The 20,634-nt window shown below is 42.4% G+C and overlaps 1 protein-coding gene across 1 annotated transcript; it reads left to right on the forward strand.

The window, feature by feature from the left end:
- The first annotated feature begins 25 nt into the window (after positions 1 to 25).
- On the forward strand, positions 26 to 17,136 carry TMEM123 (transmembrane protein 123). The gene is made up of 6 exons (NM_001006279.3): positions 26 to 156; positions 4,728 to 4,799; positions 6,972 to 7,025; positions 11,374 to 11,577; positions 12,942 to 13,095; positions 15,202 to 17,136. Exons 1-6 carry the CDS (start codon positions 87 to 89, stop codon positions 15,224 to 15,226), a joined length of 579 nt encoding a protein of 192 aa, NP_001006279.3. The 5' UTR covers positions 26 to 86; the 3' UTR covers positions 15,227 to 17,136.
- The last annotated feature ends 3,498 nt before the right edge of the window (positions 17,137 to 20,634 follow it).

A 20,634-nucleotide genomic window follows, 5' to 3' on the forward strand; every position in this document is an offset into this window, starting at 1 on the left:
CCGCCCCGCCCCGCCCCGCCCCGCACGGACAGGCAGCGCCCGGCGTGCTGCAGCCGTCCCGGCACCGCGCGGCTGTCTCCGAGGCCATGCGGCTCATCTTTCCCGGCGCTGTCTGCGCGCTGCAGGCGCTCACGCTGCTGCTCCTGCTCGGCCCCCGTGAGTAGCGGCAGCGTGGGACGGGCGGGCCTCGGGGGCGATGCCCGTGGCCGTGTCCCGGCGCGGGGAGAGCTGGGGGCTGCGGGGCTGCGGCTCGGGGCGGCGGCGGGCCCTCGGCCGGGAAGTTGTGTGCCGCACTGGGGTGGCTCCGTTTGGTTCCCGCCCGCGCGGCTCGCGGCGCCGCGTCCGGTATTGATGTGAGGCGAGAGCCGAGCTGCGCGGGCTGCGCCGGCCGTCCTCGGGCGCTGTCCTGGCGGCCGGCGGGTCCCGCTGCCTTCCAGCTCTGCTGTCGGGGCGGGCGGTGCGCTGTGTCGCGTTGCCCCGCTACGGCGGCACATCCGCTCAGTGGCCGACTCGCTTTCTCGAGCCTGGTTCGGGTGGCGGAGGACCACGTTCAGGTGATAAAAAAAGTGCGCTCAGATAAAAGGCGAGATGCGGAAATCTGAGCTGCCCTTTCGAAGGCTGAAATGCCCCCATGCTGTACATCACAGCTTTCCAAAGTAAAGATCAAAAAAAAAAAAAAAAAAAAAAAAGGCACCCAAATTAACTTGAATGAAAGAACGTTATTGCAATAAAAATAAAATTTTAAGAAAATTGCTTTTTTAAAAAAGCTTTTTAAAATGTATTTATACTGCATGTACTGCCCCATTGGGATGCTGGCATCCCTGTGCTGTGCCGGGCTGCCGCCTCCCCCTGTTCAGTGGGCCTCTGCTGCCTCTGGCTGTGTGGTTCTGCCCCTGTGTGCTGTGGCTGCTCCCAGGACAGGGCCAGGCTCACCAGCTTGAGGCACTCGGGTGTACTCCTTCCATCAGACTTGGTTGTGTGGTCTCCATTATAACCCGCTCACAAAAAAACATGCCCTTTTGAGGCTCACTTCAGTGCACCTGCAGAGGTACTGGCTGTAGTGTGCAACAAGGAGCCCCGCAGAAGTCCCTGGGTTTCAGTGTGTTTGGAACACAGCTGCATTTGGGTCGGCCTCCACGTATTCGGAAACTGAAGTTTGTGTTGGTTTCGGCAGTAGTTACCCCGTTTCACCAGGGGTGCTGCAGGAGAAAGTGTGAAACTCCACCAATAGTGTGTGTTACAAAACATGAAAGTGGCGGCAGGTTTGCCCTCACACCTGTTAAGATTTTAGGGCCAACTGGTTATTTTCATACGTGCTGTTCTTTTACTCTGCTAGAAGGTTTGTTTCTGTGTCAGGTCAGTGGAAGAAACAGCAAAATATTGTGGTTTGCAAAAATCCTTCCCGCTGTTCTATAAAATCCAGCTGGTTCCATGACGTCTTCCTTCCAAGTGCTTAAGAGATGCTTGCAAGCAGGAGGGCACTGACTTTTTACATGGTCCAGTAGTAATCAGACAAAGAGGAATGGCTTAAACTAAAAAGGGAGGTCTAGGGTAGATGTTAGGAGAAAATTCTTTACTCAGAGGGCAGTGAGGCCCTGGCGCAGCTGCCCGGAGAGCTGTGGTGCCCCATCCTTGGAGGTGCTCAAGGCCAGGCTGGATGGAGTCATGGGCAGTCTGAGCTGGTGGGGAGCAACCAGCCCATGGCAGGTGTTGGAACCGAGCGATGTTTAAGGTCCCTTCCAACTCAAACCACTCTGTGGTTCTGTGATCTTAGTGAGGAGATACAAGGCAGCCCACCCTATCCAGCTCATTCAAAAGACAGCTACAGCACCTCCTGTGAGCCCACCTGCACAGAGCTACTCATGAGACCAGGAAAACGCAGTGGCAGTGCCTCCAGGCCTGACAGTGAGCATGGTGTTTTGGGTGCAGTATATCTCTGTACTTCATTTAAATCCTTGTGTGGTAGCAAAAAGTATAGTTGTGTTTCAGTCTCAAACTGACTGCAGCTGAGTATCAGCAGTTACTTTGATCCCTGCTGTTTCCATAAGCATCTGCGTAATGGTTTCTTTTGCAAGACTGTGAGATGGGTTTCACAATGCTGAGGTATGGCAACCTGTCCAAATTGCTGCACAGATAATCCTGTGTGATCTCTGTGCCGGGCTCATGCAGCAACCTTCTGTTAGCTCAGGGCCGCTTCAGAAATTGATATCAAAATCCCTCGTTGAGTCTGGGGAAAAAGAAGTACGGAGCATCTGGATAACAAGTCTTGGGATTTAGTTTGTCAGCATTGCCTCTTGCAATGGATTTAGGGCCAGTGGGTAGTTTGTGTTTTAATCTCCAGAATTTGAGTTTCATCTGTTCCCACTGTAAGTTGGAGCATGCTGGGGGTGGCGGTGGTGTTCCCGTTGCTGCTGTTACCGCTCCAGCACTGTGACTTGTACACGTTTGGATTGATCAAAGGCTGCTGTGCCAGCACAGATCTTCGCAACGAGCTGAGCGCTGTCAGTGCTTCCCTACTTTGTTGTTGTTATATTTAAACTAACAGGAACAGAATGGCTTGGAGATAAACCTACCTCCTTACCTGCTTTGCATCAAACTTGAAAAGGAAAGGTTCCCAGGCGCAGTTTGGATGACTTTTGAAATGTCCACAAAATGAATATGTAAAGCTGTGCTTAGAAGAAAACATGAGTCCTATTCCAACATCTTTCTGGAGCGCTGGGTTTAGCTAAGCCTGGGTATAAAGCCTGAGAATGCTCAGAGATGTGCTTATCTTCTCTGTGAGTGTGGGAGTGAGCAGACCACCCCATCTCACGCCGGAACTGCCTGAGTTGTTCCGCTGTTGGTGCGTGGGTCTCCTGCCAGGCTGCACCTGCAGGGAGATGCAATTCAGAGTGTGCCTCAGTTGGAGACCACATTTCTAACATTAAGGGCTTGTGGGAATTACCCACCGCGTCGGTTTTTACGGGATACAGTGAAATTATGCCCATTTAGAGTTACATCCTGTTTATTTTCAGCTCTCAAATCTATCTTTGTATCTGAATGCTGCTCCTGAAAGCTGCCTTCCAGCCATAAAGCTGGAGGAACTGGAGTGATTCTGCCCTTCTGAAAGTGTGTGTATCCGAATTGTCTCAGTCTTACAACTTCATATGCATCAGACCACCAAAACCACAGAGAGGCCCTGAAAGTGCTTGCTGCAACCAGCTGTGCTGTGGCATCCGACAGGAAGCACGCCTGCCTGCAGTGCACCCCAGCCCGCCACAGGCACTGCTGTTTTGTAGCCGCACCTCTGCTTGACTTTGAAGAGAGGAAGGCATGGAGCTGTCTGATGAAAAGGCTGCTTGTCCCCTTTCTCTGTCCTTTTCTGGTATCTGGAGCTTTGGTGCACTGTTGGAGTCAGGCATTTCCTTGGTTCAGTTCTGTTTCGTTGTGAAGAATAAACACAAAGATCTTTTTTCTCCTCTGAATCACAGTGCGAGCAAACGTCAGCAGATTTTCTCCACCCAGGATTTCACACCCCAACATTTCAGCTCATCCTGTGGCCTCAAGTGCCGTTTCTGCTCATGCACAGAGCTTCCACACTGCCACTGCTATGCAGAAGGGTATAATGCTTTTCCCTTTGCTGTGACCCAGGATGTCCTTCCAGTTTCCCTGGCTAAAGCCTCCTGGTCTCCCCAGTGAGTGATGTGCACAGTTTGGATACTAAAACCACTGTTTGAGGATGGAGAACAGTTTGGAAATGGTGGTGGTTTCCTATTCACTGCCACACATTCCAACATGGCATACCCTTTACACTGCTCCTTATTAGGATGTCTTTATCTGCTGGAGCAACTGCAAATTAGACCAAATTAAGAAACTTAGCGGTTTGGGTTTAAAAAAATGTAATAATAAGGGTATCTTTGAAGCTGGGTGAGGTCTTGATCCTCTCTAACTCCCATGGTGTCCTCCAGGGAGCCCATTTTGCTGACTGAGCAGGGAAGGGCATTGTGTGTTCTCAGTTGTATTTACAAACTATCAGTCTGAGTTCTTGAAACTACTGAGAAAATGCTTTATTTCTGAGACATTTAGTTCAGGTTACTTGCTTTCCTGTAACAGAGTGTTGTTGTGAGTGATCAGAACTAAACACTGCTGGACAAAGGTAGGATCCACAACTGATTCTCTTGCAGGTGTGTGAGTGCCAGGCTTTGCATTCCGCGTGGTTTATGTTTACATCTTACTGCTGCAGTGCAGGACCAGGCCTGAGGACACTCATCAGGCCTCAAATACTCTTAACAGTATGATATCCATGTAGGAATGGAGCAAGCACTTTTCTACCTGCAAAGGCCTTACAGGAAAAGATTTACGTGAGAAGTTCTCTCCCTTCTGCCATAGATGTTATGGATCGTATATAATTACTGAAGGAAGATAACTGACTTTTTCCTCTTACTTCTTTCAGTCTTCTTACATTTCAAGGAAGTAGAGAACTTGGTGTTGATAGGGAAGATAAAGCAGAGGATGGGAAAGAGTTCCAGTTCATGTGATGGTTGGATAGTGTGACTGTTGTCATTTGTGATGTGCTGTTGTGGTACCATGCTTGTATAGCATCATTACCTAATTCCTGCCCACAGTACCTTAGTCGTGTAGATGTTCAAAGTGGCGGTTGCTATACTGTTTTTTTCTCTTAGTGGAACTAAAACACCTAAACTAAACTTTCTTTTTTCTTTTTTTTTTTCTTTTTTTTTTTTTTTAAGTTGGAAATGCCTTTGCAGAGGTGAACATCACCAACACAAGCTATAATGTGACTTCATCCCCTGTGGTGCAAGGTAATACTCTGGCACTTCTTTTTCTGTGTTTCGGTAGTGCTAAGTAATGCATATTACTGCATGGCCTTAACTGCCTGGTGGTGGCTTAGCTTTTACTGGTCCATGAACAGCTGTAGGGCAGGATGGAGGTACTCTGATTGTCACACTGATTTGCTGACAACTAAAGATATTTAGGAGAAACTGATGAGGAGCATAAGCCAAGTCAGTTCTCATGCCCTTAGGTACCCTGGAGCAACAGGATGTTACTCCTTGCCAGAGAGGTGGAACAAAATGAGAAAGCTTTATGTGTAGAACTAGAAATATCCGCCAGCATCAATTTACAGTTAAAAAGAGAACCAAGTGGAAAGCCTGCCAGGTTGTTATTTCAGTGCTGCTGAGAGAAAGGCAAAGGCACTTGTTCATTTGAATATTCTTAATATCAAAATGGATTCCAGATCTCCTGTGCTTGAGCTTGTTGCTAAAGCACGTGTTTTTTTCGGTGCGATCTCTCTTAACTGCATTAAGGTGTACGCCTTTAAGCAATGCATGGGGTTGAAGCCACCCATGCAGAAGGGATTTTCCCTGAGTCACTTTTACTCTGTATTCCTTTATTCATTTCATTTTCTGTTGGGCAAGACATGGGATGAATAGCCAATGACAACAGACAAATAGCTCATTGACTCATTTTGTCATTGCACTGATTGCATCAGTGACTCACACCCAAATTCCAAGGTGTGCATGGCTTCCTTTCACCTGTATGAGCATGCACTCCGTGTCCAGATGTGTTCCCAAGGTTGCAGAAACAAGAACTCAGAACCTGAGGAAAACCCAAAGCTGCATAGCTACAGTTCTGGGCCAGTGTGGGAAAGGTTTAGCCCCAGGTGTATCTGTGGGTTATACTGATATAAAAAGCAAGGTATCCAAGGAAGAATGTATTTGTAATTGTAGAATCATAGACCGTTTCTCAAAGTCACTTATGTCTGTAACTTAATATCTCAGGTATCAGTATAAAAACTGTGGGTTTAGTACTCAATGCTGGAGCTAGTTGGCAATAATTATACTTAAAAAAAAAAAAAAAACTTCCCCTTTCCTCCCTCTCTTTTTGTTAATTATACAAATGTTGCATTGCTTCTTACATCTGAGTTTGTTTATAACCTGTGCAATTGCAAGGAGGGTTGACAAAACTGTTCTGGAGTAGACTATTTCAGTGTTGAGAACAGAAGATCCCTCCAAAGGAGATAAGCCTGTTGCTTGGCGCTGCTATTCTTGTTGTCTCTTATGTTATGCACTTTGTTTTCCAGCCATGAAGGAAAGCAGTAGAGGTCCTGCTAGGTTCATAGCACTAGCAGTGTGGGAGGGTGCTGTAAGAGTCCCGTTACTTCAGAGAAAAGAATGATCACGTGGGCATCTGCAGCAGTGCAGAACTGAGAGAGGGATGTGAGGGCAGCGGCTGTTGCAAGAGTGGGAGTTTCAGAGCAACCCGGGAGATCGTTCCTAGGCAGAAAAAGCTGCTGGCCTTTAAGAAAAGTTGAAGAGGATTGCAGCAATGAGAAATGAAAGTAGCATGAGAAGGAAAGCAAAAGCAAAAAAAAAAAAGAAACCTGGAAAATTAGAGGTGAAAGGAAGGAAGGACAAAAAAATGTAAACAGTCTTTGGAAATAGGTGTGTTCACAGGAGCCTTATTGTGTAGAGACAGCATGAGCCAACATAAAGCTTCTTCACAGGGTGTCAGTCCAGCCCTATGTCACAACAGTGAAACGTTAGCAAAATGAGCCCAGTGTGTAATTGAGGTGCTGCAAAATGATAGAAGAGATTGAGAGACAGGGAATGAAACTGAAATAGAGGCATAAAAACTGGAAACAACATAACGCTTGAGTAGGTCAAGAGTCAGTGGCAACAGGGTTGATACAACAGCTGGGTTAGCACGTAATGGAAGAGAGCAAATAGGAGATACAGATAGTTCAGATGCAGAACATTTGAGCACTGCTTTGCATAAAGTGTGGCTATATTCCTGCTGCACTGAAGTCTGTAAGCATTTTGCAGAAGGATAAAACCATGTGGGTTGAGATGGAATGCTTTCTGCTTTATTCTCGCTTAGAGCCTGCAAACATGGAGTATGGTGCTGTTGGTACTTTATAGTAAGTTAAAGTGAAAATGAATATTTCTTTTCTTGTTTTCTTTTTTTCCTTGAAGGAAATAATAATGCATCTAATTCCTCTGCTGTGCCATCCACACAATCTGCAGCAGGTACGTATGTTCATCTGCCTGTTACTATGAGCCTAGAAGCTACCTCCAAAACTGCCCCCAAACCATACCAAATTCTAAGGAAATATCCACGAGAAGTGGTTATTTGAGAAATGCTTTGTCCTTTTAGGAGATAGAGATGCAACATAAAATAATGCTAAGAGATGCCATACAATGCCATAAAAGAACAAGAATCAAAAAATAAAGCTTCAGAAAACAATTCAAAAGAAGCGGGGTCGTCATTAATGTTGATTCTTTCTCTCTTCTTCCATTTTCATGGATACAGCTGAATATGTTGTTGTATAAACAGTGCATATCTTTTTAATCATGTTTCACGGTAAATAGATTTAGAGTATAATGAAAGCACTGGGGCTTGTGTTTCAATAAGACTGTTTCCTTTTAGGTAAAGTTCATGGCTTACACAGTAGAAACTAGTCTTTCTAGATCTCTTAGCACAGAACACTGCAGTTCAAGTGAGACATGAGCAGCAGATCCGAGGCAATCTGTCATGGTTATTTTTGCACTGAGTATCTTACCTTCACACCTTCACAAAAAAAACTATAGGTAAAAATAATTTCTCAAGGCAGTGCTGTTGCAGCTGCGATGCTTGGACATAAGGAATGTGTTTACAAAACACGTCTTCGTTGAAAGAAGAAACATCTTTATCACATCATCTGGTAGAGTTTGAAAGCAGGTTTTTGACCTGAGACACAAACCTGCAGGTTATCCGCTTGGATTTGCAGCTTTCCAACCCTTGGCTATGTTGATGTGGGATTATTATTTAAAAATAAAAAAGGAAAATTTTAAGAAAGTGATCTTCTGTAAGAGCTTGTGCAGGCATATTTAACCATGTCAGCAGAGCCTGGGTAAGAATTAATGTCATGCAGTCATTCAGTCTGTGGTGCACAGATAAAAGGCTGCTTTTGAGAGAAGAAAAACAGGTTCTGTGCATGAATTGGGTCCCCTTTGTGCCAAAAGCTCTGTGAAAGCAGGGCGTAAATGCTGTGCCTACCCTAAGATACTTTGTGTATTTGTGAAGTTTTATGCTGATCCTGAGTCCCAGGTAAGTCATTGCATTTCCAGTACAACTCTCCCTTTGTGCCTCTGCCATATGCAGATAACCTGAGCTACCCTATTTGCTTGCAGTTCCATTAAAGCACTCATCAGTGGAGGAAAAAAAAAAAAAACTTTGCAAAGACTTTTGTATAGCGAGGAAGCGGTGCAGTTTCTCATTCCATTGCCTGCAGTATATACCAGTTTAGGCATGCCTTACTCAGAAAGTGGAGAGATTTTGGTAATCCCCTTGTTGCCTTAAGGTCTTCCTCATGTGCAAAGCCACTGTAAAACACAGGTGTTTAATCCACCCTGCGCTCCAGCCCTGACTACGGGCTTCTGGCAGAGGTCTGAGTTGTACTGTAAAAAGCAACCTGAGCCCATACACTGCCAGCCTAACAGATAGCTGTGCCTTGCTTCACCCGATTCACAGTTCACATCCTTCATTGTTGGTGGGTGTTTTTTGGCTTTTTCATTAGAAACTTCATAGACGTTAAGATAGTCCACATCCATTTTGATAATCTCTTTAGAATAAGGAGTACCAGGCTTATTACTGGATGCATACAGCTAGTTAATTTTGCTTAATCTCTGCTTTTCACGGCAAGAATGAAAATGTCGTTCCACAGGAAGATCATTTTCTGTGAAAAGGAGAGTGTTTATTTTATGAAGACATTCAGTAATAATTACTTGTATGCGAGCACAGTGCTTATGCAGTTTGAGAGGTTAGTTACACAGAGAGTATTGCATGGTGCTAAGAATTATCATTACACCGTATATGCAGCTCGAACGGATATAAGATAGCTAAGGTACTTAACGAAAGAAGATAACTGTCTCTTAAAAATTGTCATAAACCTGAATTGTGCTCCCGGCGTGCATCCTTTGTAGGTAGAAAAAATAACTCATGCAGTCTGGGTGTGTTTAGCGTGATGTTCAATGAAGCACAGCTGGCTTTTGGGGAAAAGTAATTAAGGAAATAAAAGATAAAAGGACAGATGTTCCTAGCGAATGTACTTTCATCTTAACTCTGTTGGTAAAATAATATGAGTAAGCTTTTTCAAAGAGAGAGAAGAACAGATTGGAGCCCAATTCATGTCAACTTCCCAAATTTCCCACATGCTTCTGAAAACCTCCCACTGATGTTCTGAAATGACTGGCACTAAATATATCACAGAAGATAAGTCTGTAGAAGATAACCAGATTTTACTTTTAATACATGTTATATTACCAAGTGCTGTAATCTTATTAGTGATCCTTTTCTTCCTTCTTTATAAGACAGTGACAGGGAGAAAGTAATGTGCAAATTTGCATGAACTCCTCATGATAGCTGCTTGGATGTTTTTGGTTTTTTTTTTTTTGCTGACTTATGTTTTCTTAAGGGTTATTGAGTACCCACAGAGTAAATACCATCTTTGTACAGTATAATCTAATAATGATACACCTGGACCCATCAGTCGCTGCAGTGCTCAGAACCATGGGCCTCTTTGACACTCAGCGATGGTGGTTCCAAAAACACAGCAAAATAATAAAAATAATAATTAATTTTTAAAGTCCCAACAAACTAAAAAGCCACCTGTGATTGGTTGGCAGTTGCATTCAGATTTGCCTTTTCTTCTGGCTGATGTCTTTTTTTTACATAAAGAATGTAGTTGCTAGGTGTGATTTCATCTCATGACTGTAGATGGTTTCCAAATAGACTTCCATTTCCTACAATGAGGAACTATTTGATATTTATGAATGGTTGTATATTTGGGGAGTGTGCCTGCCAGTATTAAAATGTGCCCTGAACTTTATCTGATGTATCTTACACATGCTTCATAGAGGAACTGAATTTCCTAATTGTAACAAGGTAAGCACAGTGTGGTCTTCATCTGTCCCATCCAATGAATGTTCATTTCTTGGTGTCACCTAGAGCAAAGTACAAGGATAACATCAAAGAGGAAGATAAATCGTATTTACCGAGGGGGAGGGTACTGTGCTGTTTCAGTACCTTTAATGTGAAATGACCCAGAAAAGTGGCTTGTAGGCCTCCCCTTCCTGAACATTTACGTTGTCTCAGTGCTTGTTTTTTTATGCTTATGGTATCCATGTCTGTATTGGAAGCAGTGAAACCAAAGTCTTAGCATGGACAACATTCTGTGCGTGGGTTCCTGCATTTTAGACCACGTTTACAGGAAGAAGGTTCTTTGGAAGCATTTCTGGTGTTGAACAAAAAAACAGAAACTGAATATCAGGTTTGCTGTGGAACTGAGATGAAAGTAGCCTTTATGCAAGTGCTCTAAGTTTTAGACAATTTCAGGAGAACACGAGTGTAATTGGATGTTTGAATCTGCATAATGAAAAGCTTTGATGGTGCCTAAAAATGAATCCAGATTGTATGAGGCTATAGAGATAACACAGCAGTAGACAATGCAAAGGGATCTTTTTCACCATAAAATTATTTTATGTGTAAAAGCTGTTTGCTTCGTATTATCTGCTTAGAGAGGTTTCAATTCCATAAGAGGCTGATGTTTCTCATTAGTTCCTTAAAAAATAGGTAATTTTCTTGTGATTATTCCAGCTGGCTGCCTTCTATTAACGCTATTAGTGTTTTGCTATAAATATCAATCTCCTCTTTTGTTGCTCTTGCATTTTGTCTCATGGTACTTCTGAACAGTTTGTTGCTTTAAATGAGGAGGAAAGAGGAAGTGTTACGTAAAAGCAGAATAAAAGTTAAAGATGTTAGATATCAACCAAACTTGTGAAACGGCATTCCAGTCTTCTGCTTTAACCTCGGCAGTAGTCTGCTACAAAATAAGTGCCACAAGATAGCAGGCTTCATTTAGTTAAATTTTCACCATGTGTGGAAACAATTTTGACTCTTGAGTTTAAGGTGTGCAAGTTTAAAATACACACAACCTTAATAAAATCACTCTGTCATTCAAAGGTAAATTAAATCAACTAAAATTAAATCACTACTAAAATATTCTAAGAAGTCAGGAGTGATTCTGCGGACTTGGATAGTGTTACCAAAAGACTTGATACTTTTAAAAATTACTGGATATGATCCAGGTTTTATTTAAGGCCTTTCCTTAAGGCTACTCCTGACCTTGAGTCCTACCTAGAAATGGGAGTTAGGCCTTTCCAAAGGAAGAGGGCAGGGGAAGAGTTTGTGTGCAAAGCTACATGTCCATGCAGGTTTTTTTTTGCATTTTTATTCTGTCATTCTGTGTGGGTATGACAAATGTCATGTTAGTCAGTGAGTATACCGTCCATTAATTTTACCTGTTTTTTGAATGATGTCAAATGAAAAATTTCCCAGGTACGCCCACCAGTGCCAGCCATCCCACCAGTGCCAGCCATGCCACCAATGCCAGCCATCCCAGCAGCACCACTGCTCATGTCACTGTTCCTTCTCAGCCCGCTGAGACCAACCAGACAAGATCGACTACAGCTTCATCAGTCACATCATCACAAGTGAATGTTACAGTGACCACTTCTAAGATTTCTTTCTCTCCTGTTACAGGTAGGTTCACACTTCCACACGTTGATACGTTGCGCAGTTCTAGATACCAGTCTCGTTTTACAGTAGGTGTAGTAAAGGGAATGTATATGCATGCTGAAAAGCAAGAGCAAGCTTTTAGTTAGCCACAGCAATGTTCTTCTGCGCGCTCCACATACTTAATAAGGCTTAACTTAACCTGAGTGACCTGAAATATTTCAGAAAAAAATACAAATGCAGATAGTGTGAACTGGCAGCCACCAGCAAGGAGATTAATGATGTTAGGAGAAAGCCTGTTCATTAAAAGAGTTGGCAGTAGGCTTTTGAGTACTTCAGTCCTTCTTCCATTCCCCCTTGTACAGTATCTATGAAGATATCTTTACTACTTCCTCTGTCTCAGCTGCCCCATGGCTTTAAAAGTAGCTGGCTTGGTAGCAAGGCTGAGCTCTGTGTGCCCCATTTGTAGCAATGTAGTTACTTTTATTCCTAATGGAGAATGGAGTATGACTGTGGATGGTTCACACTTCATGTAAAAGTTGTCAGGTACACTCTGACAGTACTCTTGAGTACAAAAACAGTAACTGTAGAAATCAGTTTTTCTTTGCAAACAAAACCTTATTGGGTAGATCAGCAGAACTTTTAGTTGGTCATGTAACTCCCCTTGTGGCAAGTACAAACAGGCACAAACTGGGTCATCTTGTGGCAAATGAAACCAGTTTTCACGTGGAAACTACTAGCTTTTATCTGAAGTCAATATTTATCTATGTCAGTATTTGATCTTTGGGGGACACTTGTGTTGAGCTGTGGAGCTGAGCTCAGTCTAGCTGCTTTTAGCTACAGATTGAGGGAACGTGCCCATGAGACACACACTAGAGCAGCCAGCAACTAATCTCCACCAAAAGTACTTTACACCAATCACTTAACTGTCCTGGCTGACATGATGGTTGTTGGACACTCTGTAGGCTGACCCTCTGTGTTCATCTGAGTCAAAGCAGCTTCCTTTTAGGCTGGGTAATTTCAGGCCAAGCTTAGTAAGTTAAAATTGAGCATTTGAGAAACACGAGACCTGGTGTAAGAGGGGCAGCAGATGTGGAAGAAGGAGGGAACAGGGGAAAACAAGGGAAAGAGGAAGGTGGAAAGGAGAAGTGGCAATCACAGTCTTTCAGAGAAAGCAAGAAGATGGATCAGCTGCTCCCACATCACCACATTGTGGAACTTCAAAAAATGTTTGTGTGCTTGGCTGTTATCTTGCCAATTGATCTATGTAAAATTTGTCCAGTTGCCTTTAGGTTACTTAGATGACACGTGAGTCATCTGGGGAGGGCAGGATACAAAGGAGTCCCTTGAAACAAGTCTTGTTAAAACTGCCTTTTGTTTTCTTCTTTCAGCCACATCAAAATCTGAGACTGTCATAGCCAGAGCCTCCAGATTTGACGTGGGCAGTTTTGTAGGTGGCATTGTGCTGACACTTTGCGTCCTAGTTATTCTCTACATTGGGTGCAAAACGTACCACTCGAGAAGAGGCATTCAGTACAGAACCATGTAAGTTTCAGAGGCGCTATTCCTAGACAATCTGTATGACTTTCTCTAGGAGAGTAAGGAGAATATTATTGTAATCTAAATTTATTTGAGTTTAAGAGATTTAACTGTGATACTGTCTTTCATCCCTTCTGTGTCTCCTCATTATTCTTATGCCTCTCTTCTGTGTGTTTTAATTTTGTTTTCCTGTGATCTAGTATATAATTATTATTTTTAGGAGACCCTTGTCTGTCAGCTATTTCAAATTAAGTCACTGTGGTTACTACTTGTGTTCTTTCTTCATTTTCCGGTTTGTTCAGTTTTTCTTCCCTCACCATACCCCATTACAAGACTCAACTTCTATCCATGCCAGCTGTGACTGAGTCTCATGGATGACGGTTTCTTCTGTGCAGCAACTTTATAGAAGAATTGTTCCACAGCTGGGGTGCCTTTTAGACCTTTGCTCTGCTCTGTGTGATACATACTGGATTTTTTCGTGGCTGGTATTTGCTTAAATAGCTTGATGCCAGAAGTATTTCTTACATATGCATGTATGCATACTTTCATCCTAATTTGCTAGCACTGTAAATATTTCTGCCATCTTCTATGCCCTCTATGCGCTGATTGTTTACAACAGTATTTGTGAGATGTTCAGTATATTTGCTGGGCATCTGATTGTTCTGATACTTTTTCCTGGACTCAATTGTCTGTTTTACCACTTCACCCTCTTTACCCTCACTCTATCCCCCAGCCTATTGTTCCTGCTATTTAGATGACATTTTATTGGGACCCTTTTACCATCTCTCTTTCATATCACCTCTTACATACCTCCAAGCTTAGTTTGAGCAGCCAGTTTCAAAGCCAGACGTGTCATATTCCACTTTCCCAAGCCACTACATTGAAACAATTCATTTGTTTTCACAGAAATCGTGCAACTGGCAATAGAGCCATTATTCACATTTTTAAAGCTCAGTATTTTGCCAATGTGAACAGAGCAGCTGGTTGATTTCTAAGATTTATTTTTTGCTGTTATTTTGCTCCATATTGTATGCACCTGAATATTCCTCAAGTACTCTAGACAAGTTTGTAAAATCAGGTAGAATTCATTTAACAGAATATAGACATCTGCACCTAAACTAGTTATTTCTACCACCCTAAAGTACACACTTAAAATCTGCTAGATGAATCAGCCTGCCCACATATGTTTGTATTCAGCCATTAAGGGCAGCTAAGAGTGTTCCATAGAAAAGTACATGTGAAAAGGTATCGTTTGGCTCCCACCTACAGTCACCTGTTTGTTTTGTGTACACCAGTGACTTTGAGCCTTCCGTGAGCTGCAACATGCTGTGGAGTGTAGGTCCTACGCAACAGTTACAAACATGCTGACAGTACACTTTCTTTTCTTGGCTTTCTTTTCAAGATCCTGTAGAAGTTTTCTGTGAGCTTCACGCAGCGTACAGACTGCAAGTGGAAAACCACACTTTTAAACATTTTCTCTAGGTATTTTCCCAGGTGGATGAAACAAAGAGTATGTCAACAGTCTCTTCCAGACAACCCATCTCTCTCCTTTATGAAATAGGTTTGGGGACCATCTTCTTTTGGGCTTGGTTTGTCTTTGTCAGACTCCTCTTTTCCTCTCTACTCAGAAGCATTTGCTTCTGAGAGCAAAGCACATTTATAATTCTGAGTTCATACTGTATCTATCTCACCTGTTTGTATGCTGAAATTTTGATGGAACCTTATTAGCATATAATGATTAAGGAAAATGAATTGCTTTTTACTTTACTATTGACTTGCAGAACTTATTTGCCATTTATACCCCAAATTTACTCAGTTTTCTTCCAAGCTTGCCTCCTTGTCCCAGACATAGTTTAGGCACTGGGAATTCTTAAAACTAGGTTGCTTTTCCTATCCAGTATCATCCATCTCATTTGAAGCAGCTTCTTTTAACTGAGGTGATGTCCCCAGGCCCAGAGAGGCCTGCAGTGCCCGGACTAACATGTACTTGGCCCTTCTCAGCAAGATGGCCTTTGTTCACAGAATAACCTTCTTAGCAGCAACCAGGTGGCAGTTTCTTGTACTGACTGATGATTGTACTGCAGAACGTTAATTACTGTGTTTCTATTACAGTGATGAACACGATGCCATCATTTAAAGAGACTTCAGGGAGGATGGTAGTGGAAACCCATCCTGTCACAGCTGTTTTAACTTGCTTCTGGAAAACATTCTTCTCATGATTGCAGTCTCTTAGGCTGTTTGTAGGTATGATCTGCAAAATTATGAGACTCTCCTATGTGTCCTGATTTTTTTTTTTTGCATTAGTTTTGATAAGAACAAGAGGAACTCGGCACTTTTTTGAGAGATTATTTTCTTTTTCCAATATTTGTAACCAAATTTAAAGAAACCACATATTAAGTTGTTTGAAGGTAGACACACAAGGCTCTAAAATAGGTAACTGCTGAACAGTAGACCACATAATTATAATTCTAAGTTAAGTTCAACTGTTTCTTATGTGTCCCCATAAATCCAGTGTGTGCCATAATGGGCACTGTGGGTTAAATAGGATAGACTACCTTTGAGACCAAGTATAAGTTCTTGCAAGTAAAGGGTTTTTTTTTCAACTGTTTTGTATTAAATTGTATTTATTTTGAAGTTTGATGTGAACTTTAATTTAGAAACTTGTGGGCTTGAACACTTCAGTTAATTTTTATTAGGATAGTAAAGGGGCAAGACTTGCTAATGTTATAGATGATAAGGACTGTTAAGTTCAGTCATTAGCTTACCAGTGACTTGTAGAGGCTTTCCTTCATAGGCTACGTGATGAAACTGGCTGCAGGAACTGTGGGCAGACTGGAGATATCCATCCACAACCCCTTTTCTAAATGGGTCCTTATAAAAAAACATATAAATAAAACAGACTATGCAATCCATAGCTGCTATTCAATTGTATATCGTAGTGTTCTGCTGAAGATGAAGTCAAAATCTTCCCCTGATAGATATGAAAATTATTGCTGAAATTATATTTTAAGTTGAATGTGGCAATCACTTTACTTGTGTTTGGTTTTGCTTGTTTTTGTTTTTTTTTTGTATTATGAGAATGCAACATTTTAGCAGCATTTGATAAGCATTGAAAGTTACACAGAGAAGTTGAAAATCTGTAGGATATCATTTTAGAAGAATATAATCTGGATTTTTCTAAGTATTTTCCTAGACAAAATTCTTCTGAAGGCAACAGGGCCTCTCTTAGAAAGCCATAGCATTAGGGTCCAAGTATACCATTCCTGAGCAGGATGGCTGATGCTGCTTCCATATTACGGTTGCATTTACACTGAAGTAAAACTTACTGCCTTCAACAGATAGGCACATGATTTACACTGGTGTAGGGAAGAGCAGAATGAGAGCCAGGAAACGCTTCTCTTTAGCACCAAGAAGTTGTTCGGGCCCTATTGAGGCCCCATTTATAGACCTCTCACTGGTGGTCAGGGTCGGCATGGTGGCACTTCCCCATCAGGCAGTGCCCAGAAGGGAGGTGGTGACACCTGGGGAAGGTCACGAAGGGACTGCTCACAGGCCTGTCAGTGGTAGAACATCAGGGGAAGCAGAGCTACAGCTCTGGCACAGATTTATTATTTTGTTTATTCTTACACATGTGCTTTCCTACAGCATTGAAATGGGTGTGTGAATCTTATCTTCCTTTTCTGTGTAGAGTAATAAAGCTTTGTCTGAAGCACAAATAAGTCCAACAAATCGCGACATAAAGAAACACCAGCCATGCACTTGCAATAGGGTTTGTATGAGTGTTTTGTATTTTACTGAGATTGAGACAGGGAGGAGCAGTAACCTGAAGTAATTTTTCCAGTTTTGTTTTATCGTGTGTATGGTTATTTCTTTTTTCCTTAATTGATTGCCTTGTTTGGTGAATTTTTATTTTGTTTTAACTTGATGATTGTTACACAGCATTGCAATTCTTTACTTTGTAGAAATTAAGAGAATTCAGTGCAACCCTGTTACTGGGATTGCCTCACCTCTGTTGTGCAGATGAATAAAGGAAGTTAAATCTTTGGAGTTGATGTGTCAATTTCAATTGGATTTTTATTTTATTAAATGCTTTCGTAAGTTCTTCAGCCATTTCTACAGACACAACAATAGAATAAGTGTTCACTCTGTATACTTTTCAATGACAGAATACCAGAACCACAATACTTTTGCCCAGCTCAACTGTGTAGCATACTTACATGTGGGTGCCATATTTTAGTTGTTCCTTAACTAAGCTAGGCTTTATTTTTAAGATTATTCAATGCTGCTTATTGTCCATTTTTGGTTGGTTTGGTTTTAAGAGTGCTGGTGCCTGAGCAATGCTGTTCATGCTTCTCCCTTTTTATTAGGAATCCCTCTGGTGACGTGTCACAGAACTGCATTTACAGTGTCATGGTTCAAGACCGTCACCAGCAGTCAGCTGATTTCACTCTTTCACGCAACCCAGACACTCATTTTTAATTACTAAAATCCACATTTTTATACTTCCAAATTAAAAATTATTTCGCTTACTCCCCAGTGCAATGTTGGGAAGTGATCCACTGACTGCAGAACAGAGCCACTTTTGGGCACAGATCCAGAATGTTACTTTTGTCCCTCCTAAGTAATAAAAAATGAAATAATAATAGTAATTACTACTAATAATAATTTAAAAGTCTCAGGACTTCAACATTCCTCCTTCCTCCCACAGCTCTTTTTCATGCAGCACTCCCCTCGCCTGTACTCTGGTGTCAATTCATAGCCTTTTCAGTTTTGCTTTTTGGAGCCCTATATCGATGGCTTCAAGGCAGTCCAGGAATATTAGAATGCTATATTCAGTTAAAAGAAAAAGTATTAAGATAATCAGAGTGACATGATCTTGCTTTTGGTAACTTGCACATAATCCCTTTGTAAAGTGGCTTTCATACCGTTCCTTTTTGTTCAGAGACTGTTAAGCTCTTATGTACTCATGGCACTCTCTCTTCTTGCCCTGAAGACCATTCTTAATGTGCTTTACTGAAAAAGATACCAATAACGAAATGACAATTCCTAATAAGTCAAATATTGCCAAAAGCAAAATAAGAATATCATCAGAGACTGAAAATTGCATAGATAATGCAAGAGGTTAATAATTTAGTTGTGATACAGAAGCAGATAAGAATCAAAGCAGACCTCTGCAGAATATAAACTTGCTCTCTAGACAGCTCTTAGCTGTTTAGCTCTAACAGAGGTGGCAGTCTTAAAGGCAGGAAAGTTATGTAGGTATTTGTATTTGATTGTTCACACAAAGAGTACATATATGGGAACTGCTGATTCCTCATGTTGATCCTACAGTGCTTAGGCTTTATCTTGCATTAGAATTTAGTGTTTGCTTCACTATAAAGCACTTTGAAGACTGACACAATGATTATTCTTCAATGTCAGGACACTGCTGTGCTTCAAAGTGTCAAATCCAGTAACTGAAAATTGGAATTCAGAAGCCATGGTGTTGCACCCAGCCAGCAGGAGGATGCTTCAAAAGAGTTAAAGTTACAAACAGGGTTCATAGCAAAAGAAAAGCAACAAGTGACTATACAAATGGGATGGCTTCCTATTATTATTGTTACATATTTGATAATTCTCTAGACTTTACTCTTCACTAGCCTTTGAAGCTGGCTTCCAGATCACAATGCCAACTAATATGCTGCTCTCCATAAGTATGTAGTATTTCATATTTCTCTGTGGAAAGAGTAGAGCTTCAGTAAGGCAAGCTGAGTAGATTAGAAAGGAAAAGATAAAGATGCCTATCCACTAACAGCAGTCACATGAGTGCAGAAGGGTATTTTCTAAAAATAAAAAAAGCACCAGGCCAAAACTAAATGTGAAGGCCACTTATAGTGCATGCCTTGTCACACGAATGACTTCATACTGTGTTTTAGCATATTTTGTGCTATTTTGACCTGTTCAAACGGAAAACATGACTCACTTTTTCTCTTTTGAAAATAGAACAGCAGGATCTGCTGTGTGAAATTCTGCTTTTCTTGTACAGTATACAGACAATGCCCCAGAGTCCTGATCTGATGGATCCCAAGCCATCAATGGGTCAGCGAGGGAGCTGGGCTGGATTCTCAATAGCTAAGTACTGGAGATTTTCTTGGGAGCAAGAGTAACCAACAGTAAGCAGATAAACAAAGCAGAGAATACTTCAGAATACATCCCCTGCCTGAATTCATATACCTGAGGTGGGTCACTTAGAACTAGGAAGACAACTGAAGGTGCAGGTTTGGCCCATCTGCTACACTGAGCATGATACCGTATGCCCCAGGCTCACTGATTCCACGTGCTTCTCCTCTTCTGATATCCTGGGAGGGTAGGCTGGAAGACTGCAAGAACTAAGTCTTGAGAAGGTCTCACTATGACGTTACTAAACAACCACTGATAGTCACAAGAAGCAGCAATATAAAGATCTTTTCTAGACTGTGTTAATGTTGTTCCTTGATGTTTCATCTATGGCCATCCATTTCAGCAGACGAGAGCAGTGCTCCATTACAATACCTGTTGTCTGTCTTGATCATAGAATCATAGAACAGTTTGGGTTGGAGTGGACCTTAAAATCACCCAGTTCCAACCCCTGCCATGGGCTGGTTGCCCCGCACCAGCTCAGGCTGCCCAGGGCCCCATCCAACATGGCCCTGAGCACCTCCAGGGATGGGGCACCACAGCTCTCTGGGCAGCTGTGCCAGGGCCTCACTGCTCTCTGAGTAAAGTATTTCCACCTAATATCTAACCTAAACCTCCCCTCTTTTAGTTTAAAGCCACCCCCTCTTGTCCTGTCACTATCAGACTGCGTAAGTCTCCCTCCCACTTGTAAGTTCCCCTCAAGTACTGGAAGGCCGCAGTGAGGTCTCCCTGCAGAGCACAAGTTGTGAGGTCAGCAGAGCTGTGCAGGAAGTGGGGCTGGAAGGGCTTTGGGCTGACTGTGGGAAGACTGCACTGCACTGCAAAAAATGACACAGCTCTTGAGCTTTCCCAGTAAAAGCTCTGGAAAAATGCTTTCAAAGGAGGAGATGAGTGCAGAATGAAGTAGGTTCACAAGTAAGAAATGACTGATGCTCTCCAAACATTACTGAACACTGTGCAGATTGCCTTCTCTATGGTTTAACATTTTCCTAGGGTTCTGTTTACAAAGTGCTACAGACTAATTTTACACAGCTTTCTTGGAATAGCGCTGAGAGCATAACTGCAGCATTGCACAGAATTACCAAGCAGGGCAACCACAACCATCAAAGCAGGGAGGAGCAGAAAGCTGTAACCTAGATCGGCCTTCCTGCCAAAAGTGGGTCAAGGAACTTTACCCACTGCTTTCTAAATTAAGTTCTCCCACTTCTCAGCATGCAGCTCTGGTGCCAGTGCTACTGTGAGATGCCTGGGACTTTGAAAGCACTCAGCAGGCAGGGCCAACATAGCAGGGCCTGAGACACCCTCAGGCATCACAAATGGCATTCACACCTGAAGCACCTCAATCACATGTTGCTAAAGCCCCATATATGCTGACATCTGAACCATATG

The sequence above is a fragment of the Gallus gallus genome, chromosome 1, assembly GCF_016699485.2.
Source record: "Gallus gallus isolate bGalGal1 chromosome 1, bGalGal1.mat.broiler.GRCg7b, whole genome shotgun sequence".
NCBI lineage: Eukaryota > Metazoa > Chordata > Aves > Galliformes > Phasianidae > Gallus > Gallus gallus.